Below are 26,373 nucleotides of genomic sequence, written 5' to 3'. Positions count from 1 at the left end.
TAGAGACCATTAGAGTGCCCATCGTACACAAAAGAAAGCTGGCTCACAGACGTAAAAGCAAGAGAAAAGAGCAGCTGAGCTCCGAACCCCACTGACCACCTCGGATCACCCCATATTTTGATAACCCGCTTTGTCCCCGGTAGGAGCAGCAGCAACAGGGTTTCTTGGAAGTCCCACAATTTGATCAGGTATATGGGTACCAGGAAACCACCCTCACTTGGTGGTAAAGTCATCCCCAAAAAAGAGTGTGCCTTTGGGGATTGAGGGCAATGCCCTGTTACCTTAACCAGTATGCTCCAGGCTAAAGAGTGCAGCAAGTAACTTCAGACTCTACAACTGACCGGCTTGTCACTACATGTTGGCACACTTGGCCAACCTGCCTACATTTAAGTTGACTTTTCTATCAGAGTTCACATTTCCACCAACTTTTCATTAAATTAATTATTCAAAACAATTCAGAGTTAGCGTTCTCACAGCAACTGTAACTCTGCCATGACTAGATTAAGGCGTAAATTGAACAGCATGTTTTGCAATAAAGTTAATTTTATATTCACCAGAGAACTGAGTTATAGTTGCTGTGGGAACCATCATTTTGAATCTCTTGACTTTGGTGCATTTAAATTCTCAGCCACAGCGCCGCACACAGTGGCATATTTTGCATGGACATTTAATTTGCTTCTGATCGTGGCCTGGCTACCCTGGACTTGGAGATCCTGTCAGAAACTAATGTTGCAGCCTTGTGATTTTTTTTCCCCAGTCTCCTTCCTTTCCCTGGTACCTATGACACTGTACAGAGAAGTAGCCAGGGAACCAAAATGATCTCCGGCTTTATCTTGAAATTACCTGCTTGGGGGAGGTGACTTTCTTTCAAAGCACCGAGTCTCGGGCAATGTCAACTAAAGCAGGCAATGTCATTGCATTTATGTGCAGCCAGGATTCTCATCCAAGGGTATTTTTGGATCGGTGCTGTATTATTCAGTACACATGGGGTGACCTCTGAAAGCTCCAAGTCCTTGCATTGCATGTGCCATTAATCATGCAGGCATGCACAGCCATATATCAGAACTTATTGGCGCTCGGGAAAAGCTAAGCAACTTTTCCCACGACCACATAAAAACCCAGGCATCTCTAAATCAAGAAGCATTGCAGAGCCTCCCTAAAAGGTGCGTTCAGCAGAACTGTAATAGAACACAGGCTTGGTCCTGGTGGTGAGGGATCGGAAGCAGGTGCCAAGGCGGAGGCAGAGGCTTGTTCTGGGGTTGGGGGCGGCAAAGGAAGAAAGCCCTGAGATGGTTAGGGATGCAAGCGTCTCGTCTGCAGGGATTATTGATTTTTGTAGCTTTATTGGAAAAATCAGTCATGCTTTCGGCCTCCTGAGGACCGCTCTGCTGCAGTTTGGAAATTATATATATATATATATATATATATATATATATATATATATATATATAATATTTATATATATATATTATATATATGGCAGCTCTGAGGGTCAGCAGCCAAGTAGCAGCTCCCATTCACCCGTTCAATTATCCATTTAGCTAGAATGTGACTTAGCAGAAACAGACTGCTGTTTTGCATGTGAAAATGTATTTGAAAAGAGGGAATTTGGTTTCTGGGTAAACGAGAAGATTTCAAAGAGGGAGCTCGCCTTTCTGGGGGTGGGGGCGTACTCATTATGCAAAACTGAAGAATAGCACCTAACAATAGCATACGCCAGATTGTGGGAATTCTGAAGACCATTCTCCACTCTCCCGGGAAACAAAAGCCTCCTTTCTCCTCACACTGTGGCACCCTCGCGTGTGCACTTCCTGCTCAGAATTAGTGCAGAAGCGTGTACACAAACACCCTGCACTGAGCAGTACCCCCTCCCTCATAATCCTTTAGATGATGCTAAATGCTGAGCTGGGGGAAAGACTCAGTCACAGAATTCAAGTCATCTCAGAACCAGCTTCACCCGGCCTGGGTCGCTGGAATAGGAAGAGTGAATGACAGATGACTCTGGATTGATGACTAAGGTGGGTGTGGGGGACACTGTGCCACCCAGAGGAGGGCAATGGGGACTACAGAAGAGGAATACAGATGGGAGTGCTTTTCACTGTTTCTATGCAAGGCAAGGTAGGACATACCCTCTCTTACGAACTCATTTGTCTCTGCGTGTTCTCAGGATGTGGAGGGATTGATGAGTAAGGAAGGCTTGATGGATTAATAAATAGATAGAGGAATGGATAAGATAGGCAGATAACTGATAGATAGATAGATAGATAGATAGATAGATAGATAGATAGATGATAGAGAGGTATGTCAATAAATATAGATGATTATAGATATATAGAATCATATAGGGAGGTACATAAATATAGATGATAGATATGTAGAATGATAGAGAGAGATGATAAATATATAGAATGATATACATACATACACACGGACGCACACATACACGCACACACACACGCACACGCACACGTACACACCTCAGCCCTCTTCTCGGCATAAAGCCAGTATGTTTAAAAAAACTCTAAAGCTGTGCCCTTCACTGTCTCTTCTCTGGACAACAGGACATTTGCTATCCCTGATACCCAAGCATTCTTCTACCTCAGGTCTTTGTTCCTTCCAAGATCTTCTGCTTGAACTACTCTTCTCCCAAACAGTTGTAACACTGGTTTTCTCCTGTGCTTGGCATGCTTCCTTCACATGTCACCTTGTCCCCACCAGGGACTTCTCCTGACCCATTGAATAAAAAAGGAGAAAAATAGCTCACAAAGTATTTGTTGAATGCACTCATGGATCTGCTACAAAATCAGCTACAATGTCAGAGCTCAATGACCGTGAGACTGGGCTGGTATTTCTCCCTCAGAAGTCCTCTTCCTTTGGTTCCCACACGCTAGTCTCATCAGGGGCTATAAACAGAGCAAGAGGCAAACCGCATCACCATGCAGGATCTTTCTAGGGCACAGCCTGGTTCTCGGCTTCAATGACTCCATCTGTTTGTGTCCACAGACGAGCCCTCTACCCATTCCCTCAGACTACCCAACTTTGCATCTAACCCCAAAATGGCCATTTATTAATTCCGCAGTGAAAGAAGCCTTCCAGTTCCAGTATCTTCTCTCCCTAAAGGGAACTCTGTGGTTAATGAAGTTTAAAATCAGAAGTTTGCTTAGAAAGCAAGGGATGAATGCGAAAACATCCTCCCTTTCCATAGAGACCTTGTTTCATGGCCCCAGAGAGTACCAAAATGTCCTTGTAAGATGCCATATTGTTTTCATGTAACCTTCACCACACATCTACATACGTTAAACCATCTCTGGGTTATTCCTCATATCTGATGCACATAAGTGCCATGTTAAAAGTTGTAGACCATATTGTTTAAGGAATAATCTCGACCTGTTCAGTAAAGGTGCAGAATGTTCAAGGCAAGATTGGTTGAATCTGAGACGCAGAACCCACATATTCAGCTGATGGCATGATAGGATAAGGCCATCCTCTCCCATAGGAACCTACCAAGCTAGAGAAGAGCAAAGTATACTGGCCTAAGTTCAAATCCCTCTTCTACCACTTGCGATGACCCTACTCAAGTTAACTAACTCCAGTGAGCTTCAGCTATTCCGGCCAAGCTAGAGAAGAGCAAAGTATACTGGCCTAAGTTCAAATCCCTCTTCTACCACTTGCGATGACCCTACTCAAGTTAACTAACTCCAGTGAGCTTCAGCTATTCCGGCCGCACATCGTGATGATATGTATTTCCTAGGGTCCCTGCAATGGCTTGGTGAGATATTACAGGATGTGGATTGAGCTAGTACTGCTAAGTGACAGACACCATTGCTTCCCTCCCCTCCCCTTCATGGGGCAGAGTATATTTCAGAATGGACCTGAGTCTCTCTTTACCCCTTTATGTATTGTATATGAGTACACTGTATCTGTCTTCAGGCACACCAGAAGAGGGCATCGGATCCCATTACAGATGGTTGTGAGCCATCATGTGGTTGCTGGGATTTGAACTCGGGACTTCTGGAAGAGGAGCCCGTGGTCTGAAGCACTGAGCCATCTCTCCAGCGTGGGTGAGATTTCTTACCCTGTGATCCTTAAGAGAACTTAAGAACCATTCTTCTTGCGATGTCCATCACCGGAACATTTTACTCAGGAAATTCTCCAGGAAGTTGCTTCACTTTTCTCATCTCTTTCCAAATCTTTAAAAGTGCTTTCCTAGCTGTGCTGACTATGTCCGTCCTTTTTGTCTGGCTGTGTTTTTCTGCTTTTGAAACAATATCTTACTGCATAGCTCAGGCTGGCCTCAAACTTGAGACCCTCTCGCCTTGGCCTTTGGAATCCTGGAATTACATCTGTATGTCTACCCACCCTATTCTTTCCCTACTTTAAGTAATAGAATATGGCCCCTCCTCAGCACCAATCCATGTGCTGATGAAAGCCTTTCCCGAAGCACCCGGACTCTACTGCACCTATTGGAGGGTCACTCCGGTGATAACAACTGCGGTAACAGCACTTATACAGGAGATTTACCGTGGTCCATAGTCTCTCACTGAACATTAACAGCTCAAAGGCATTGATAGTTTGCAGGCTCTGGTTTTGTACGGCATGAAGGGCTTATACACTTTACTTAAAGGTCACGCAGCCAAAGGTAGAGCTGAGATTCAAACTTGCACAGTTCAGACACAGACCCTAAGTGTAGCTGTGACCACCTCACAGATTTCACACGTGCAGATGTCGCCTGACTGCAAACTGGGAAGGAAAATGCATCAGAGCTGTATACAGATGGCTTTCTTTCCTTTCTTCCTTCCTTTCTTTCTTTCTTTCTTTCTTTCTTCCTTTTCTTTCTTTTTTTCTCATTATTCCCTAATACCAAGAAGCAACTGCCAATACAGCACTGACATTACCATTGTCTTAGGTATGAACCGTATAGACATGATACAGGATATTCACAAGGATTCTGTAGCCTACATATAAATATACCATTTCATATACAGGCCCTTGAGCAGTTGAAGATTGTTGGTGTCTGAGGCAGGTCCTAAAATCAAACCTTGGTAGATGTTAAGGGATGAATGATTTGTATTGTCCCAGGCTGTCCTCATGTTTTAGCCCCAGCAGGCATACTGATGGGCCACAGACTCCATGGGACAAGTGACATATCCTATAACTCTGACCTCTTCCTTGTCTCTGGAGACCTTTATCTCTGTTGTCACCTTCTGCCTCTGTCAACACCCCTGTCTTCATGTTCTCCCCCAGCTGACCTTCCTCAGTGCCCCAATCTCATTTCCTGACCTCAGCCATGACTCTGGGTTACCCAGGACTCATGGTTCTCCTGAGAGGCACTTTAATGCACATACATGGCCGTTCCTGGGCAAACTGGGATGGCTGCTCAGCCTAATGGAGAGCAGGTCTTTGGAGACTGTTCAGAGCCTGAAGTCAGAATCCTGGCTCTCCCACTGCCTTCCTCTGCTCCTCTGGCCATATTACTTAGCTTCTCCATGCCTCTGCTCTCTCATGTATAGGATGGGAGTAATAAGAGTTCCTACGCCAAGGTTCACCGTGAGCACACTGACTGACCTTGTGTGTGAGAAGCGCCTGGGGTTGTTGCTCTCCTAATTTGCTATCACAGTGTAGAATACTTCCTAAGATCTAGAATTTCAGATCTTCAAATCTGAGGTAGATTCTTTGCCTGGTCCTTTTAATGTCTCTAAGGACCAGACATTTCTTTTTTTTTTTTTTTTTTTTACATTTCTTGAAATGATACAGTTACAAAAATGGCAACCGATTGTTGGCCTGGTTTTACATTGGTTTAAAGAGAGCCCACCAGCCTTCCAGGAGTAAGAAGTCTTGCTCGCAGACCTCCTAGGTGTTATTTGTATTTTTATGACCCTCCTGTGGCTACCAGGATACACAGTGGGTATGGAATTGCACGGTTAAAAATAACAAGAAATCAAAGGCATTCCTGCCCCTATTCTCATTCGGGTAGGTACCACACTCATTATTTGCTGGACAGCCGTGGGAATGAGCGGCATGAGTCAAAACAACTTGATCATCCTCCAAGAAGGAAATTAAACCACTGGGCTCTCTTCTCGTCATCCCTGCCTTTGTGTGACGCTTGTCACCTTCTTAATCTACCTATGTGCCTCCTCTTCCACCTCTCTCGGTCCTCCAGTCTGTCTCTTTCAGTCGGGAGCTATCTGCATCTTACAGATTTTGAGGCAGAACTCCATACTGGCACGCAGACGTTGCCCCTGCCACAGCCTTGTTTAGACCCTGTGCAGTCGGCAGCTGCAGCTTCTGCCCGGAAAAGATCATCCTTCCAGGGCTTGGGGCGTGGCCTGCGGGAGGCTTTTCCTTTTACCTGGCTGCTGAATCAAGGGCATGATAAAGCAGCAAAGAAGCACAGCCCAGGTTTCTTTTCTTCATGAATTCATCCAACAAATATCTTTATGCTAACCACTGGGGCGAGCACTGGGAATCCAGCCATAAACAACAGAGCCAAAGTCTCTCACTCGGGAGGCGTTGGAGAGCCCAGGAAGGAGGCCATTAAACCACTGGTTCTTAGCCTTCATTGTGTAGTAGAATATCCCAGAGAGTTATAGAGAAGAAAAAAGAACGGGCTGAGAGTGCAGCTTGGGGGAGGAGGATTATTTAATGTGAGCAAGGCCTTAGGTTCAATTCTAGTACTAAAGGAAGAAAGGAAAAAAAGGGGCCGGGGAGGGGGGGTGCAGAAGGTAATTCTCATGCTATTCCACATGTGGGGTTCAAGCATGAGGACGAGAGTTCAAATCCACAACAGCCACATAAATGGTCCGCCTGCAATCTCAGGGCTGGGGAGAGAAAAGCAGAGGATCTTTCCCTTGGAGCAAGCTACTTAGCTAGACAAACAGAATCAGTGAGCCGGATTCAGTGATTCAATATACAAAGTAAGGGGGAACCAACGAGCATACTTCACACCATCCTTTGGCCTTCACGTGTACATAAATACACACTTGAATTCGTCAGCACATACGTGATGCCCCCTCGGACATATGAACACAAGTATACACATCCAGATATACTACATATACATATGCGTGCAAGAAAGAAACGAAAAGAGAAAGAAAAAAAGTGATACTAGCTCCAGGGGTCTTCCCTTCAGAAAGGTAGAGGGTTTTTTTGTTGTTGTTGTTTTTACTGGCTGAGGCAAATGGAAGGGTGACCAAGGTATGTGCAGCCAGGCTTAAGGCCACTACTTTCAAAAAAGGCCGAATGATGATAGGCTGTGAGCAAGGAAGAAAGCGTGTCATGGAGGGGAGGAGGGTTGCTATGGAGGAGTGGGGGGTTGCTATGGAGGGGGTGGGAGGATGGACTGAGCAGGAAGTCAGGAAAACCACCCTCCTGCTTCAGCAGGATGGTCCTGTTGAGCCAAAATGAACAGCACTGCTGAAGTCGATATGGTGGCCTTAGTTTAGGGAGAGGGGCTTTGAAGAAGCCCCAAAGAAGGATCCATATTCCAGAGGCCTAGAGAGCAGTGTGGTCTAACCCAGAGCGCAGAAGCATAGTGAGAAGATTCCAAGCGCAGATAATGCAGGCCTTCAAGGTCCTGTTTGGGGCTCACGACTCGGAGGGCTTGTCCTAAGAGAGGGTAGCCAGCCTTTACAGAGGGTGACTCAGTGCTGAGGAATGAAATCCATGCACAGGCCTTTCTTGCTGAAGCTGACCCTGTAACCCTCCTGTGAGAAGCTATTCTTCCTCTAGTTCAGGAGAGAAGCTTCTGGATCAGTAGTGAAGCTCCTGTTAGATCGTCAGCAGGATCTTAAAAAAGTAGTGTGTGCTTTAGCGACATTGACATGTGGGATCCGAGTCCAGTAGCTAGTGCCCGGCAGCCTTCTTTGATGGGTAAAGTGCAGTCACAAGCTTGTGTAGAACCCCAGGCAACTAGAGGATACTGACTTCCCCCAATTCACTCAATAGCTGACCAGGGATTCCTGTTCAGAAAGAGCCTCCCCCACCCCCACTGCTGTCTACCTTCTCGGATTCCGCCTGCCTCCGTGACTTCCTTCTTGAAGAGAATTGTTTTAAGAACCTGAGACTCCAGCACAGTAAGATGTGTCTCCTTTTTCTTTTTCCCCAAATGGGAAAGGATCCTCTTTACTTTTTTTCAAGTTCATCACTTTTTTCGGAGGCCACAGCTGAGCTTGCCGCACGCCTTTTCCCACACAGACAGAAATGCTGCTGATGGCGGGCATCCAGGTGCATCCGGACGCGTGCAGCAGACAGCCGAATCCAAATTCCCCACCGCCTGGTGGCTGATCGGCTGTTTCTGTGGCCGCTGGCGTGGAGGGGAACAATTTCTGCCTTCTGAGCAAAAGCTACTTCCTCCTCCTTCTCCTCCTCCTCTTCCTCCTCCTCCTCCTTCTCCTCCTCCTCCTCTTCCTTCTCCTCCTCCTCCTCCTTCTCCTCCTCCTCCTCCTTCTCCTCTTCCTCCTCCTCTTCCTCCTTCTCCCCTTCCCCTCCTCCTCCAAAAGAATGCTAGCTTTTCCTGCTCCCACCCCTGCAGACCGTCAAAGATGTACAGATGCTGTTGAAACAGAGAGAAACATCTGCCTCTCAGTTTCCCAGGTCTGCTGGCACAGCAGGCACAGGTGTTCAATTGCAGTTCATGTCCATTCCACTGTGTACCTAGAAATGGGATCCCCACACAGCTCCCACCTGACACGTGGGTGAGCAAGGACAGCCTTACTGTTTGCCAGGGACTCGGAAACTTCTTGCTCAACCAGTCTTCTAAAATCGGTTGCAGTTCCCTCCCAGACTATGACCCAGAGTACCCAAGCGTTGTCATTGCTCCTTAGTATGAGAGCTGACTGAGCCACTAGCAATCCAGGATCCCCAACACCTCTGCTATCCTCAGCTAGAAAGAGGTCCAGAACAGAATGGCAGAGTCTTATGGAGCATCTCCCCTACGTGTGCTGCTTAAATCCAGTGATGTGTAGTGCCAAGAAAGCAGGGGCATTTCAACAGTTTGCGGCGACGAAGGGGTGTGGTCCCTACTTTAGTTGGGGCTGGTTACATGGCTCAGTCAGTAAAGCACTGAGCTCCGGTCCAGTGCACCCCGGTGAATGAGCCTCGCAAGGCGCTGAGCATCTGTAACCCTAGCCATGGGGGAAGGAGATGGAGACCGGAGGGTCTTTGGGCTTTGCTGACCAGGCTAGTCAGGAAAGCACGTTCCAGGCTCAGTGAGAGACCCTGTCTCTAAGCATGACATGGAGAAGAGAGCCCACATCAGCCTCTGGCCTCCACACAGGCATGCATACACATCAGACCCATACACAGGTACACACACCACACACACACAGGTACACACCACACACACACAGGCACACACCACACACACACACACAGGTACACACACACAGGTATACATACAGGTATATACATACACACACAAACACATACACAGGCACACAACAGGCAAACACACACAGGCACACACACACACATCACACCCATACACAGGTACACACACCATACACACACAGGTACACACCACACACACACAGGTACACACACCACACACACACACAGGTACACACCACACACACACAGGTACACACACATAGGTACACATACACACACATCACACCCATACACAGGTACACACACCACACACACACAGGCACACACACACACACATCACACCCATACACAGGTACACACCACACACACACAGGTACACACACACAGGTACACACATACCCAGGTATACATACAGGTATATACATACACACACAAGCACACACACATACACACAGGCACACATACAGGCAAACACATGCAGGTACACACACACACACACAGAGACAAACACACACAAGTACACACACGCAGAGGTATACACACACACAGGTACACACACATACACACAGATACACATAGGTACATATACACGTATACACACATACACACACAGGTATATACACATACACACATATACACACAGGTACACACACAGATACACACACAGGTACATACACACGTACACACAGATACACGCACAGGTACATACACACACACACACACACACACACACACACTGAAATATTGATAATTTAAACATGACCCTCTTCTCAAGAGAAAGGGTGCATGTATTATTACACTTGAGCCCCCAACCTTGAGCCTGTCATTCTGTGGATTTTCCCCTTCACCAGCCTCCTGTGTCGTCACTGAGTTTCTGGACTGGTGGTCCAGAATGAGAACACCCAAGTATGTAACCAAAGCACACACTGAGAACACTAGAGAAAATTCTACTTTAAATTAGTTAAATTAGTATAAGCTCTCTCTGGTTTTCCTGATCGGCGAGTGAGGCAAAGTGGCTTGTGTTTTGGGGCTGTACTTAAAGAACCTCCCAGTAATTAGTACCAGCAACAACTGTATCAGCAGTCTCAGCGACGTGCATTCTACCCACTGGGCAGTGGGGGATGCCCCCAACTCTTACTAAAACCTTCCTCTTGCTTATTTTGTTTAACACCGGTGTCTACCCAGAGTAAGTATTGTCACCGTCTAAAGTAAGTTACTCCATTAACAAACGTTTATTGTCTGGCATGCGCCAACTATGTTCCTAGATCCTGAAGCTGTATCAGGGGACAAGAGGAGACAGAATATTGCCCTTGAAGATCTTATTCTGTTGAGAGAAACGGTACATGACATTAAATGAGAAAAAAAAAAAAAGCACAGTTTTACAAGCAGGCTGGGCTCAAAGAGGTCTGAGATCGCATGCATAGAGGAGGGCAGTTCTGGTTGCAACTCCAGAACTTTCTGCCTCCAAACAAAGCTATGGTTTCCCTTCAGTTGAAGGGGGGCGGGGGGGGGGGAAGACACTTTTCTTGGGATTTATAGAAGGCTGCACTGGTCCTCTACTGGCCTCTTGAACTAAGCAGGCAGCTGCCATTTCTGAGGCTCGCTTTGTAAGTTGTGTTTGCGTGTAGCTGGTCTGCGTTCTCTCCTGCCCTTTCTGCATTCTGGTGCACCTTCTCCACTGTCCTTGCTGGAGAACATTAAAAGCTCATCCGTCCCTCCTTACTTCCCAAATAGTATTAGCCACTTACCTCTACCTGTAAATTGCCACGCACTGCAGAACAGGTCTCAATGCTGCTTTAGACAAGTGTTTTTATAATTAGAGCTGTCTTCCAACCCATTTACTCTCCCCTTTTGCTCTGGGCCCTCGACATTATTTTGCTCGTGCCTAACTTTTGTTTAAGTCAAAAAGCCTGCCTAGCTGGTAGCTTTGTCAACAAGACCTTTCTCTGCTTCTCCCTCCCTCCTCCACCCCCCCCCCTCCAGTGACTCGTATTTATATGAAAGAGGTCTTGGGAGATGTTAGACTTCTACCAGCCATGCTGATTTCCTTCATTCATTCTTGGCCATGCTTGACATCCTTCATTCATTCATTTATTCATTCAGACACACACACACACACAGCAACTATCCATGGAGTACTCCACTCTCACAGTAAATAAGTTAGACATGGTCCCTCACATGACAGATAAGCAACCCAACAGATTTGAATACCCAGCACAGCTGTTTAATCGAGCACTGAGAAGTTAAAGGAACGCCATTCAAATCGTAGTTAGTAACAAAGGCCACAGGATACAACTTTCAAAGACGGACTCTCTTGGGATTCATCCAAGCTTTATTCAACTGTAGCATTTTGTCTTAGCTCAGTTAAGAGGTAAACTCGGCAGTGGTGACTGGAGCTAGCTACACGAGATGAGAGAAGCTGTGGGAGGGGAGGGTGACTCCAAGGCCTCGGACTCAGGAGTGGGTGAGTTCAGGTGCCACTCATGGATCAAGGAAACAGTTTAGAGGGGACAAAAAGGAAGAGGCTGGATTCTTCTGACTTGGAGTTGTCCAGGAGCGAACAGACAGGGATACTGAAGTGAAAGCAGGGGTCCGAGACTAGAGCTGGAAGGACTGGAGTTAGAAATCAGGCATCACATAGTGGTGTGGCTTTGGTTTGTGTAGAGATAACTGCATGTTATCTATGTGAGCTGGAGAGAGGGTGTGAGGTGACAAAAGCAGCCTTGCTGATGTCCCTGCACACTTTGGCTGAGGAGACGTCTAGAGTTGGGGGGGGGGCTGTTAGAGGAGATGTAGATGGACAGATGGAAATGAATTCTGTTCATTCAAGCCCTCACTGTTAGTCTGAGACCAGACCAGGCCCTGTGAACTCACAACCGTCAACCATGGCTGAGATCTAATGAAGTCAGGCTTTCCGACCTCAGAACTGTTGTCATTTGAACCTGTGCCACTCTTGGAGGGTGCGGGTAGGGTTCTCCTGTGCCGTTAGGATGTGAAACTGCATCCCTGGCCTCTAACCATGAGGTGGCAAGTGTCATTACCCCTAAAAAATGACAATCAAGGATATCCCCAGACGTTGCCAGACATCCCCCCAGAGGAAGGGAGGGAAATCCTTTATGAATCCTTTGTTAAGGACCACTGGTCCAGGGTGGTGATAGAACCTGAAGGCCCCAGTAGCCATCAGTTCCTTCTAGGTGAGGAAATAAGCACCCGAACAGGGGTGCCTTCCAGGAGTCTAAACCAGTCATTTAGAGGCAGGCACTCGAGGAAACCGGAGAGCCAGCCTGGATCTCACAAGACAGAGATTTCTTGGATGCCCAAGTGTGAGCCCATAAGCCAATTCCAACTTCAGTCATAGCGTCCTCTCCAGAGAAGAGCTGCCACCTGATGCCCATTTGCCCTCCAGACTAATTACTTCCCAGGTTTTGTTTTTCCTTAAGCAGCAGCTGGCTTTGCACTTTACAAACACAAAGAGTCACCTCCTCAGAAGGCCACCAGCAGAATGAACTTGCGCTAAGGCTAGCTTGGGGTTGCCTAGCAACGCCACGCACCTACCAAGGCTGCTTTCTTCCTCTTCAAGCTAAAAGCAAAGTCCTGTCCATTAATTCCCCGGCTGCCCTGAAACTTCTCAGAGATTTGCCAGCTCCCGCTGTTCCTGTTTTCACCTTCCTCGTAGGATGTGGCGAAAACTCGCTACCCTGCCCTGTTTACCTCACTTCAGTTGGTCGGAATGAAAAGAGTAGTGGGGAGGCCCCATTCCATAGAAGAGCATACATATTTTGAGCACATATCTCTGACTGACATGCTGGGGCTCTTGGCAAATTTAAATTTTATGTGGTGGACGTGGGTTTCCTACACAATGAGCCTTCCATTGAGACTCTGGGCGTGATTTCAGTGAGACAGGAGGCCTCCAAGTAGCTAAATAGCAAAGCACACATACCAGAGACCGTGCTGAGTAAATGTTCAGAGGCCTGTCATTTAGGGCATTCTCTGTGATCTCTTCCCCCACACTCTGCTGGTGGTAACTGGAAGGCAGAAGGTGGCTGCAAATTGACCACGATCTCTCTCTTTTTTTCCCCTAAAAACTCATCCAATGTCTCCCGGGCTTTTCCTCCTGAGTTCCATTTTGCTCCCACAGAAGTGTTTGTGGCACATCTCTGGAAGTGAGGGAGGGCTTCCCTTGGAGCACTGTCTCAGGATGTAAGCACTGTCCTGAGACACTGAGAGACATCAGTGGTTCCCCAGGCAGGGCCACAGACACCTCATTGGTAAGAAGAGGTGATGAATCCTGAGCTGGACTTTCTAAGGGGAGGCATGAAGACCAGGATGTGTGTGTGTGTGTGTGTGTGTGTGTGTGTGTGTGTGTGTGTACACACACACTGCTAGAGTTAGCACCAAGCCAGCCGCCCTGCTCCAGGCTCCTTGTTTCCTTCTCAGCACAGCTGCCTCCCAGAGACTCCCCCCAGAGAACTTTCCTGTTGCCACACTCTTTATTCTGATCCTAATATGCACAGGATGGGAGGAAGCAAGCAGAGACATTTCCTAAAGCAGTCAAACTCAATTGTGGACCTCTCTCCTTAGGAGGAGTCCTTTAAACTCGAGCCACTGACACATGTTCAAATTAGGTTTCTCAGCACCCACATGAGGGGCGCTTGAGGGAGGAGAGGCAGGATACCAGGTGAAGGCCTTTGGGACGCCAGGGAGAGATGCACACTTTGATTCACAGGAAGCTTCTGGACCAGTTACCACTATCGTTAGAAAGCTCTCTGATCCCAGTCAGGTCTGCACTGGTGTAGTTTAAAAACAGATTCAGAAATGAAAGTGGCCACAGAGGGAGAGAGAATTTTCAGGATGTGCAGATAGTTACTTACAGGGACAATTAAATTAATGGTCATGGGGGTATATTCAAATGAGGCAAGAAAATATATCTCTAACTGCACAACTCTGTAACTTTCCCAAATGTCATTGCAACGTACATTTACAACAGGTAAATTTTACCGTATGTAGATTATGCCTCAATAAAACTGCTCAAAGAAAGAAAAATGAGATGGAAATTAAATAGAGATTCTTGCCAGCAAGTAGGGCACGTACCACAGGTCCTCTGTCTCTCTGTTTCACAAAGGGCCAGAGTGGCTCGGCTGACAAAACTTGCCTCTTCTGCTTGCTCAGCTCCCTTTGTCCAAGCTCAGGGTGCATGAGTCTATGCTACAGTTGCTGTAGATGCTGGAGCATTTAAGAAATTAAATAGGCTGCTTATTTCACAACAGAGGAAGGGGCATAATGAAAGGAAGAACAGAAAGCCATAAAATAAGAACTTCCCAGACTTCACTGCCCTTCCCCTATAGACATGGATATAGCCTCTGTCCATGTCCCCAGTTCATGGCACCCAGCACCTACTCCTTCCCTGGCCTTTAAATCCTGCTCTAGTTTTAAATCTACCATAAATAGGTGGTGATAAGCAGCCAACATTTTGAAGTGTCCCTTAAAGCTATTACAAGGATAAGAAAATAGCCCAACAGAGCCGTCCAGCTCTTTCTTGGTCACAAGAAGCTCTTGAAAATCATATGTAAATCTGTCTTTAAAATTCTACAAGATGGAGGCATTTTGACTCTGGGCTGGTAGGGAATTTTTTTTTCACTTATATTCAGAAGGCACAGAAAGAGAAAGAAAGAAAGAAAGAAGGAAAGAAAGAAAGAAAGAAAGAAAGAAAGAAAGAAAGGAAGGAAGAAAGGAAGGAAGAAAGAGGAAGGAAAGCAGAAAATGAAGGAGGGAGAGAAGAGAAATGAAGGGGGGAGAAGGAAAAGAAGGAAGGGAGGGACGGAGGATAGGTAAATGGCAGCCTCAAGATAGCACACATCATGATCCACTGGCTAGAAAGCACAGCCTAGCTAGTCTTTTTGTCAGGTCAGCACAGGTGCAGTTGTCTGGGATGTGCACTGAACTCCCTCCCCACTTTGGCAAGATTGCTCTAACCCCTGCACCCAGGTCAGTTATCACTGGGAACCCCTGCATCTGTGCCCCAACTCCGTCTTGCACCTGCATGCGTGGCCTGCTTCCCCCCAACTCTTTGGACAGCAGGTACGGGCCCCACTGTGAGGCTGGCCCAGTGGCTGCCCTGCAGGCTTGTTCCCCTTCTGCATGGCTCCCCTGCTTCCCCAGCGTGGCCTCACGTCCCTCCTTCTCATTCTCTCCATTTCTCCAACCAGATGGCTGCCCTGATTTGTGCAACGGTAACGGGAGATGCACACTGGGTCAGAACAGCTGGCAGTGTGTCTGCCAGACCGGCTGGAGAGGGCCCGGATGCAACGTTGCCATGGAAACCTCCTGCGCTGATAACAAGGATAATGAGGGAGGTGAGCAAGTGTCTTCTAATTCCCATCCCCTCAAGAACAGTGTTGTATGTGCTTGCGTCATGACTTACTCTCTCCTGAAAGATCTCCTCGACACTATTGTCCAGTGTTGTAATGTTTCCTTTAAAGTGAATATGGTGAAGAACACACATCCTTGGGCCAGGACACTTCAGACACAGGCTGAATAGTCACTGAGGTTTGGTGCTGGCTTTGGATTCTCCAGCACCCATCATTGCAGAGAGGCTCTGGCTAATGCCTTCAGGATGAATGGTCCTGTCAGACCTTTCAGGGTGGCCAGTCATGGTCAATGACAATGGTGGTGACTTAACCTGCACTGGAATGGTCATGAGCCATGTGCCCCCTCTTCTTTACGGCCCTCGGAAATGTCACTTTGCTGACGAGGCAACCAAGACCTGAAGAGCAAGTGGTTCCATTACAAACCCAGCTCTGGAACCAAAGGATGTTTTGGTCACCCAGCTACAGCCTGTGAGCCAAGTCCAATTAGTGAGGGAAAAGAAAATGTTTTTAACATTTTCCTGATGCCTGATGGAAAATAATCTAAAGAAGGTTTCATTGTATGGAAAGGTTCATGAAATTTAAATTTCAGTGTATTCGCTGTTTTTTTCTAACTACTTTATTGGTGTATAATTGATACCTAAAAGGCTGTACATATCAGATATGTACATGTTGATGAGTTTGAGTATATATGTATATACATATATTCATGAAAGCATCACTGTGACCAAGACCATAAGCCTCATCATTAGCGCTTACAGTGCCATTAGCACCATATATATTCTTATTTCTCACTGGTGTGGTTGCCATCTACCCTCATAGCAAATTTTAAGAACATAGCACAGTACTTTTCGCTATTGACACAATGCTTATGGCTTATCAGACCTCAAAAAATGAATTTACCTTGCATGATGAAGCTCTAATTCCTTTAATCCATACCTTTCTCTGTATTGGAAAATGGGAGTGTTCACTTTTTAATATGTCATTTCACAGTGTGTGTGTGTGTGTGTGTGTGTGTGTGTGTGTGTGTGTGTGTGTGTAGAAGAAGGAGAACATGCGTGCCACAACATACATGTGGAAATCAGTAGACAACTTGTAGGAATCAGTCTTCTCCTTCACCTTTGGATCCCAAGATCAAATTCAGGCCATCTGCCATTACCACTGAGCCATCTCATCTGTTCTTGTTTATATTTTCTGTACAAGTGTTCCTTATCTTTAACCCTAACCACAGAATTAAGTAGGCTAACACAGTGAGAGATGACACAGCTATCAGGCCTCAACAATTGCTCTGGACACTTTTCAGGATAGGTTTGCAAACCTCTCTTCTGCCACCCAAGCTGTGACCTAGCTAAGACCCTACTTAGTGTCTAAGATCCCACATGTGCAAGTGGTGTGGCTGAAGAACCACCACCGTTCTGAACGTCTGTGCCAATTGTCCCGGAACATATTCCTGTGTGATGATAGGCCTCCAAAGAGAAGTAGGGTTACATTAGCATGTGGTTCAATCATGTGCTCTTCTAAGTTCAAATACTGTCCATAATATCAGTGTAGACTTGTGGCTAACCCTCACCGAAATGACTCGCAGGTCAGAGTTTATGTGAAGTTGAAGTTGTCTCAGGGGTTAAAGGATCTACAAGGATGCCTTCACTGTGACAGCCATAGAATATGGGTGTATCCCCACCCAGCATCAAAGTCACCTCTGCTTCATGGCTCCTGAAGTCAGCTTCAGCTGTTCAAAGTAAGATGCAAGCTGGTGAGAAACAAATGGGAATATTAGACATTCTATTTTTCCTTCTGCTTCATCCTCTTAATGGACATCTTGCAAATTGCATAACAATTGCCTTTGTGTATGTATATAATTTGAGAACAAGCAGGCCAGGTGTATTTACACTGATACAAGTTTGTGACCATAGAATTTCATAGGCCGGATGTGCTGTGGTACTGTCCTTCACTCATTTCACCCATCTGAAACAAAGCCAGAATAGAAGGCGCTCTCTTTCATTTTTTTAGCAAGGTGAGGCATAAAGGCATGCGGTATTTTTCAGAGTCACAGTCCAATGGCTCTTTGCTTCTGCGTCCCCGGTGATTTCACTGAGTGCTGTGGTTGCTTATAGATCAGCTCCTTCTGCCTCCTATAAGGAGCCACTTCTCTGACCCCTTCCCTGTTTGGGGTGTCAGCAACTAAAAGCATAGCAAATTGCTGGAGTATGGTATGCAAAAGAGAGATTCCAGGCAGCCGGTGTCCCCAACAATCCCTGTGCCATCTACCTCCCTCTCTGTCAGCCTCACCTGGATCCTGGCTCCCACCCAACCTGAGGCACCTGATCTCCAAGCTGGAGGGCTCGCCTCATAGGCTCAACTCAGGATCCCTTGTAGAGGCAGAGCCCCAGCACTGGAAAGGCTAGGACAAAAGCAATGAGACTGTGATCACGCTAAAGATAATAATGGCCTTCTTATGGGAACTATTAAAGCAACCTCCCAAGGAAGTAATTAGCCACCAAGAAGAAAGTCTCTGCACCGTATTTATAAAAAGCAACTCCCAGTTACTTCAGAGTTGCTTATGTCAGGTGAGCGGGGTAGACACCGCTTCTCTCTCACCTGGTGTAAGCAATTCACAATTAAGTGAGTTCTTTTTTTGGAGGAGACGCCTCGGCACAGGGTAGTCTTTCTGTGGTTAATTACTTCCCTAGGAGATGTGCTAAGCACTTTGTTGTTTATTGATAAATATTAAAGTTCCTCTCATCAACCCCAGGCCCAGGGGCAACAAGCTCACCGTTATCACTCTGCATGTCTTTTGGGGGGTGGTTGCCCCTGGATACCCTACCTCTGGAGTACCTGGTCCCATCCAGGGTTGGGAATCCTCTGAAAGGGCTGTATGCTTTAGAAAGCTGGCATTGGGTCAGAGAGGCATCCAAGCAGAACATGAATGCCGGCCCAGGGAGCAGCTGCGAAGAACACACTTGTCATAAATCTCCCGAACCGGGAAGATAATAGAGCATTCTTCCAAAGGGAACTGGAAAAGGCAGTCCTTCCCCATTTCCAGACATCTGAGAAGAAAGAAAAAAAAACTCAATTTAAAGTGATGAGTTTTTTCTTTTTTCTTCTTTCTTTTTTTAATTCTAAACTAAGATAGTTATAAACACAAACACAGAAACATTTGAAGTTCTTTACTGACTTCATTAACTGAGGTTGAATTGAATTCCTTGTACTTTCTGTCTATTCCCAAGTAGTTCCAAAAGGACCTAAAGGATTTGATTAAACCCTGAAGACACTGGTCTGACCCCATCACTGAGTTTCAGAGCTCATGGGTCTCTGGCAGGGTACAAGAATTTGAATGTCTGGTAAATTTCCAGCTACCTTAGATGTAGATTTTCTTTGAGATCCACAGTCTTAAAACACTCGTTTTATATAATGCCTTGATTTCTCTTTCTATGCATCTAGAAAGGCACCAGATAAAATTGCTCCTTTTAAAGACCTGAGGAAATTTGTCACACAAACATTTCCAGTATTCTGCGATAGTCAGCTGAGAAACCCTGTCAGGAAAGGCCACCCTAAGGTTTGCGCACAGCAACACACATGGCGGTCCCCATACTCTGAATTCTCATCACTTTCTACAACACTCACCAGCCATATGACTTCTCACATGACCTCAGAAAGCAATGGCCAATTCTGAAGGGACAAGCTTTGTATGTTATTGTCCCCACAAAAAAAAAAAAAAAAAAAAAAAAAAGGAAGGAAGAAAGGAAGGCAGGCAGGCAGGTAGGTAGGCAGAAAAGGAAGGAAGGGAGGAGAAGGAGGAGGGAAGATGAGGGAAGAGGAGAGGGAAGGGAAAGAGAGGAGAGGAGAGGAGAGGAGGACACCACTGACAGACCAGCTGGCCAGAGACTGTCTTTTTAAAAGTGAGAGAACTTCACTTGAACCACTAACCCCAATTTGGAAAAGGAGAGACTCAAAGAAATATTTTTGCTTACAGGAGACAAATACCAGCTCATTAAAGTCTGAGAATACACACAACATGTGTGCCAAGTGACAGGCGGATAATATTTAATTATCACCACCAAGACAGAGGTGCGAGCTCTAGTTCATCACAGCCAGGGGTAGGAGAGAGAGCGTGTGTAGATTTCCTCTCAAAGTGGGAATGGCAAGGTGAGGAGGCGTCGTTAGACCGTCTGGCCTGGGGAGCCTGCACTCACTCTTTGGAGGCCCCTTTGTCACCCAGGACTTGGAAGCAGGACACCAAGCTTCAATGTGCTAAACGCCCAAAGTCCATCCTTCCCAGCCTGCATGGGAGTCTGCCTGAAGCTCCCATAGGCTATAGATCAGGTTCCCTATCAAGTTGGTGTACAGGGTGACAGTGGGGTCATGACCAGGCAGGGCCATGACCTCATCAGCCCACAGCTGGAGGGGCAGACGGATGCTCTTCCTAAGCTAAACTCATTCTGTTACCTCGCATCACTGCCCTCATGCACAAGACTGCCCTCTCTCCTTTGTTCTTTCTTGGCACAACATAGGATGGCCTCCTGCTCTTCCTTCTTCCCTTCTGTGGTGTCTGCCTAGGTGACACTGGTGCTGCAGCCTCTGGTTTTCAGAGTTAGCCTGTGTATCTCGGCTCAGCATGTTACGTTGGAGAGTCTCAGTTTTCTTGTCTGTAAAAATGGGCGTGATTGTGTCAGCTCCATGAGCTAGTGTGAAGGTCGAGTGAGCAAATGCATGTCCCATATTCTATAGATCCGTGCCTTGCAGATTGCATAGGTTGGTTGCTAGCCTTAATTGTGCTCCTGTTAATGTGACTGTCTAGAATGGAGACAGTTGTGTAAACAGAATCCAACCGACGACTTTCCCCATGCATAAAACTGGGAAGAGTCTAACCTGTCTCATTTAACTTTAGTGCTGTAGAGCCCCATGGGGACCTTGAAAGTCAAATCTCTTGGTCCCCACCTTTTGAGACTCATTTAAGTCCGGTTTTCAGTGCTACTCTATATGCTTACCAAGCACCCCAGAGAGTGTTCCACAAACCACATTTTGAGGAAAGCATTTTTAAAGACACTTTCTCCTAGAGTGGCTAGCACAGCACTGGGTCATTGTATCTATGCCCCGTGTTGATACTCACTTCAATTCCCAGAACACGTGAGGAGTTACACGAGGAGAAAGGAACAGCATCTAAGGAACAAATGATTAGAAGAAAAGGATAAAAATGAGTTAAGTAGCTGGAAGGTGGTAACCTCTTCTCATCTTGTTTTTGCTACAGCAGATTCATTTTAACATTTCCCATATGTGTGTCGCATACACTTTAGCCATCTTCCTCCCTGTCCCCTTCCTGGGCTCCAAACATACACCCTACACCCACTTCTATCAACTATGTTTTAAAAATATTCTCCATTGCTAGTTGAGGTGAGTGATGTTTGTTTCAGAGTTTAAAAACCCTTTATCTCTATGTCACAAAAGAGTGATTCCATCCATCCATCCGTCCATCTATCCTTCCATGCATATGCCTTAGAATTTATCCATCCACCTACCCCTCTACTCATCCATCTCTCCAGCCGTCCGGCCTCTGCTAACTTATTCATTCATGGTTTAACAAACATTTTTGAGAGTCTACCAAGTGTTCAACACAAGCTGGCTTTTGGGAAATGTTGGAACAATCATGGCATATGTTCCAAAGAGCTTGTTGTGCAGCCGAAGAGATAGGATATACAGGGGTTGATAGTATTTTGATTATCAGTGCATGAGCAAAGGAAGAGTACCTTGGTAGGAGCAAAGAAAAAGGACTTCCAAGGAACCTGACATTAACAGGATGAGAGGAAGTGCATCTCAAAGTTGAGCCAGGTTTTCATCCTGTCCCGGGGGGGGGGGGGGTATCCTCAAAGCCACAGCAAGGAATGAAGGTAGGGCTCTTCAATCCACCAGAAATGTCTTCATTTCTAAATATAAATTAAACACCATTTCAGTTTTCCTTCAGAATGGTGTTTCCTATTGGGCTCCTTGTCTTGCTCCAGAGGAGACAGCCTTGGGTTAAGAGATGTGGATACTGGCCTGAGCTCTGGGCACGCCATCCAAGGCACTCTAGCCAGGTCTGAATGAGGAGACATAATGCTGGACTGTGTCCAGAGCACTTGAAACAGATGAAATCTGCTCCATGCCCACAACTTCTTCACCCGCCTTCCCATCCCTTCACCATCCAAGTGAGTTTGATTTGATTCAAGGACGCGATTTGGACATTTACCTTACTTGTTAATTAATACCTCACCTTGTCTGTCTCTTGCCTTTAGCAGAGCCAAGCTAGGGTCTTGAGAGACTCTGGTAGACATGGTCGTTAAATCTAAAGAGCCCAGTTTCTTCATCCTGCTAGAGACAATGTTTGGTGAACCCAAGGCAAAACGCCTTGATTAACGTGTACACATATGTTAATCGGTCAGGTAGGAGGTGGTTTCAAAGTGTAACTTTGTCCTATTAATTGGTTTGAATGAAGGTTTCCCTCAAATTCCAAAGGCCTTGTGCTAAATGTATCTGGAGCGCATATGCAAGGTCCCAGTTTATTCCCAGATGGGAGAGCCATCCTCCGAATGCTTGAGAAGAGAACTTGGCCTGCAGGTCTCTGACAATTGGCTGGGCACTGGGTCTCTCTTCTTTAGGAAAAAAACACAGCAAGCCCAGATTAGATAGCAGGGTAGGGCATGACAACAAGATGTCTGATGTCTTTCCACATGTCCACTGAACTAAGATTTCTGAAAGCATGGGAAGGGTAGACCAGATAATCCACCCATGGGAAACGGCGAATTGAGATTTCCTGATGTTTACCTCATTAAGTGTACCAGCACTGGGCTGGATCTCCTACATACCAGGATAAGAGTGAACCCTGAGCGGGTGGGTCTCTGCTTCTAGTCCACTTCATGATTCTCAATGCTGTAACCCAGGAGGTAGGGGTCACGTTTAGTGTGAATCAGACCCACTATTTCCTCAGCGGTTTCTCACACAATTAGAATCAAAGCAAATGTTGGCTTCAGCCTGGATAGAGGGCCTCCTGACTATCCTTCCCCTACCCTCCCTACAAGCCTTGCCTCAGCCTCACCGGGCTGATCCTCACACCCGTTATGCTATGTGTACAGCAGGACCCAAGGTCTCCAAGCCAGAATCTGTTTGCAATGGGTTTCCTCTCATCCTTCAGTTCTTGATTCAGATAGCCTTTGCCCTCCTCTTTCAGATCCCCATGTACTGTCTCTCTAGCATGAGTGCCACTCTCCTAGCTTTCCCTATGTAGATCTTTCTAGTTTTGCTGTTTTGTCTTGCAGCCTATACATTCTGAGTCTCTTTCGCCACGTTACAACCGTCTTTTGCTGTCTTCTAGGGACTAGTTTTTACTCACCCTGCGGATATCAAAATAAGAGGATGCTTAAGTCCTTTACATAAATTAGGGTAGCGTTTGCATCTAACCTGCATATGTCTTCCTGTGTGTTTAAATCATTCATCTCTAGATTACCAGTAATACTTGCTATCATGGGATGCTAGGTACATAATTGCTATACGGTATTATATCTACAGAATGGCATAAAAGAATAGTGTGCGCCAGTTCAGTACAGAAAAAAAAAATTGTTTCCTCTGCATGTGTCTTATTCATTTGTGGTTGAATGCGTGAATGGGAAGCCCAAAGTGGGGAGGGGTGACTGTATTTCTATTTTACAGAAACAAACATGGGGACTCAAGAAAATAAGACTCAAAACAGGCCTTTCAGCCAGCTTCCAGGATGCAAAACTTTGCATCTTTAAAGCCATTGTCTCATTCCTTCTAAAACTCTCACAATGGATGCTTCCAGACAGGAATAACGCAAGGGCAAAACTTGTATTAGAACTCAAAGGAAATGAAATAAATAAATACTTCAAAGATAAAATGTCCGCCCGCCCTCCCCCCCCCAACCCTTTTCCTAGTGAAATGGATTTGACCATCAATTTTTTTAAGGCATTTAAATTAAAGTTCATGCGTTTACCCAGCATAGCACCTTCAGTCTTTCCTAATCAAGTCTTTCGTACTTTAAATGGTTATTAAGTGTCTCTTAAGAGATTAGGCTTTTTTTCACCTGATTAGATGACAAATCCAATATTCATCATAAAATTGCAATGAAGACGCCTAATCTGTAAAATGCTAATCAAGGGGCTGGACAGATGCACAGTGGTTAAGAGCGCTTGCTGCTTCTGCAAAAGCCTAGCACCCAAGTCGGGAAGCTCACAAACACCACAACCGCAATGTCAGAGGCTCCAACACCCTCTTCTGGCTTCCACAGACACCGCACCATGTCCACCTTCGCATGCATGCTTTTTTTTCCCCCTTAGATAATTTTTTTTAATATTAGTCATTTAAATCACTAGAGATTATTTTAGGGAATTAAAGGATTAAACCAGGTTGAACAAGTGGTCAGAGGGTAACATTTATGTCATTGAATTGGCTTCTGGTAGTTTTGTCCCAGCCAGGGGGTTATGGCAAATCCTTGCCTTTTCTCTGTGACCACTACCTAATTCCTAGTGTGACATCTTAGTGCCATTCTTATTAGTTCTGCCTCCTCCACAGTCTGGGTCCAGAGCGGCAGTTTCCAATCCAGGAGACTTTGCTCTCCAGGAAGTCTCCAGTTATGTCTGGAAGCGTTTCTTAAGTGATGATGGACAGGAAATGCTCCTAGGCTAAGCCTCAGTTGCTGCTAGCCATCCTTGTGTGTAGAAAAGCTGCCCACAGTAAGGAGTAACCAGGCCCAGCATGGAAATAGCTGTGAGGCTGAGAAACGTTCCCTCCAGAAGCACAGCTGCATAGGGAAGCCACTTAGTCCCAAAATAGAAAGCCTTTTGCCCTGATGTCAAAGGACATGATGCCCCAGCTCTGAGAGGCATTAAACACTTCCCTGGTTCAGGCATGTCCCGAGACTTCACCAGTATGGCCCAAATTAGCCATGACCATTTGAAAGAGAAGTATAGCAGCTTGCTCGAGGTCCCAGGGCCACGGCACAGCCCTGCCAGGACTCTGCTCAGGTGGAAGGCCACTCTGGCCCCTGAGTGCTCTGCCCATTATCAGAGCAGGACAGACCCGAGGGCCGCTGCGCCTCAGCTCCGCAGAAACGCAAGTTCCGAACGCGCTGAAAACCACCATCAGCATTAGCTCTCCCCCCCCCCCGAACCCCCCCAGCTAGGGGTTTGGAATGCACTTTTTCCCATAAAGTGCTTACGCGCTGGAATGCCAGGGGCGAGCAGGGGAAACTGGAACAGTTGGACTCTAAAGAGTGAGGCGTTCTCTGCAGCGCAGCATGAGCAGCTGCCCAAGGCCTGTGCTCTTTTCTTTGGTTTTCCATCTTCTCAGCCAAGAGCTCTGGGGGATTGGAGAGAGGCCAGGGCGGTGGTAGCCAAATGTGAATCCAAAGACAATGACAAGGTTTTCCCAGCCCTCTCTGCTCCAAGCCTCTCTTTCAACTTGCTCGTGGCAAACAGCAAGTTTTTATAGGGCAATTCTCTTACTTCCCCCTCTTCTTAAGGACTGTCATTATAAATCTGTCCCTCACCACCCTACACCCTCCCACCCCGGCGCGCACACACAGCTTTCTGACATTCTGAGGTCATACACACTAAAGGACATCTTTTCATAGAATCATGGGATATTTCCTCCGTGGGTATCTGGGACTATAGGTACAAAAAGAATAAACTATATACTACTCCCAAGCATAGTAGTATGTTGCATGAAATATAAAAAAGCACTCCATGGTCGCACAGACTCTCCTACTCAGAGCCCTGAAAGCGCTCTCTCCTCCCCATGGCTGGCTGCCACCAAACCCGACCAACACTCCCAAATTTCCACGGCTAGCTGGGGTGTACTTCTCGCAGACCCATGCTCTGCCGCCATACCTTTCTCTGGAACTCAGTTGAGTGAAGGAAAACACCACACAAAACTTATTTTAAAATCAACAGGTAACACAATCGCTGGGCCCAGAAACTAGCAACCTAATTTTGTAAATCTTCCCCGGCCTTTCCTCTTTCTCTCCCCAACCAGGAAGTCCCGCCTCCTTCTCGCCCAGTGATTGGTCCCTTGAAATCTTTATTCATTAGGGGAAGGTTCTACCACAGTGGTATGTGCCTATTAATTCCAGCACTTGAGAGGCTGAGGCGGGAAGATCTTGAATTTAAGGCCACACTAGGCTACATGATGACACTCTGTCACAACCTAACCAAATTAAATATTTTTAAGTTAAAGACTGAGGCAAGAAGTTTAACTCACCCCAGGCTACCTAGTGAGTTCCAGACCAGACTGGTCTAGAGCCACACCTCATCTCAAATAAATAAGTAAATCTTAATTTTTAAGAAATATTGCGAAATTATATATTAGAAAGACGGAAAAGCATTGTGGGTAAAGGGACTAGAAATTGAAAGACCTGTACAAGGGAACAGCAGTGATCCTTGAGCACTTCTGTGATGGTTTGAATATGCTTGGCCCATTAGAGCAGTACCTTTAGGAGGTGTGGTGGAGGAAGTGTGTCACTATAAGGGTGGGCTTTGAAGCTCCATCCAGTGCCGAAGAGTCAGTTTTCTCCTGGCTGCCGCCGTATCAAGAGGCAGAACTCTCAGCTCCTCTTGCGCCATGACTTCCTGATTGCTGCCATGTTCCTGCCTTGGTGATAAGGGACTGAACCTCTGAACCTGTTAGCCAGCCCCAG

At 46.4% G+C, this 26,373-nt stretch overlaps 1 protein-coding gene across 15 annotated transcripts in view; it reads left to right on the top strand.

Annotated features, from left to right (window-relative positions):
- Nucleotides 1-26,373, top strand: part of Tenm2 (teneurin transmembrane protein 2) — a 1,136,292-nt gene that overhangs the window by 1,024,170 nt on the left and 85,749 nt on the right. For all 15 annotated transcript variants that reach the window (XM_039085070.2, XM_063268320.1, XM_039085069.2 and 12 more), the window contains 1 exon segment: nt 15,534-15,680. In XM_039085070.2, the coding sequence (XP_038940998.1) occupies nt 15,534-15,680 (147 nt within the window).

The sequence above is a fragment of the Rattus norvegicus genome, chromosome 10, assembly GCF_036323735.1.
Source record: "Rattus norvegicus strain BN/NHsdMcwi chromosome 10, GRCr8, whole genome shotgun sequence".
NCBI lineage: Eukaryota > Metazoa > Chordata > Mammalia > Rodentia > Muridae > Rattus > Rattus norvegicus.
Note: the sequence above shows the minus strand (reverse complement) of the source record. Positions and strands in the feature narration are given on the sequence as shown.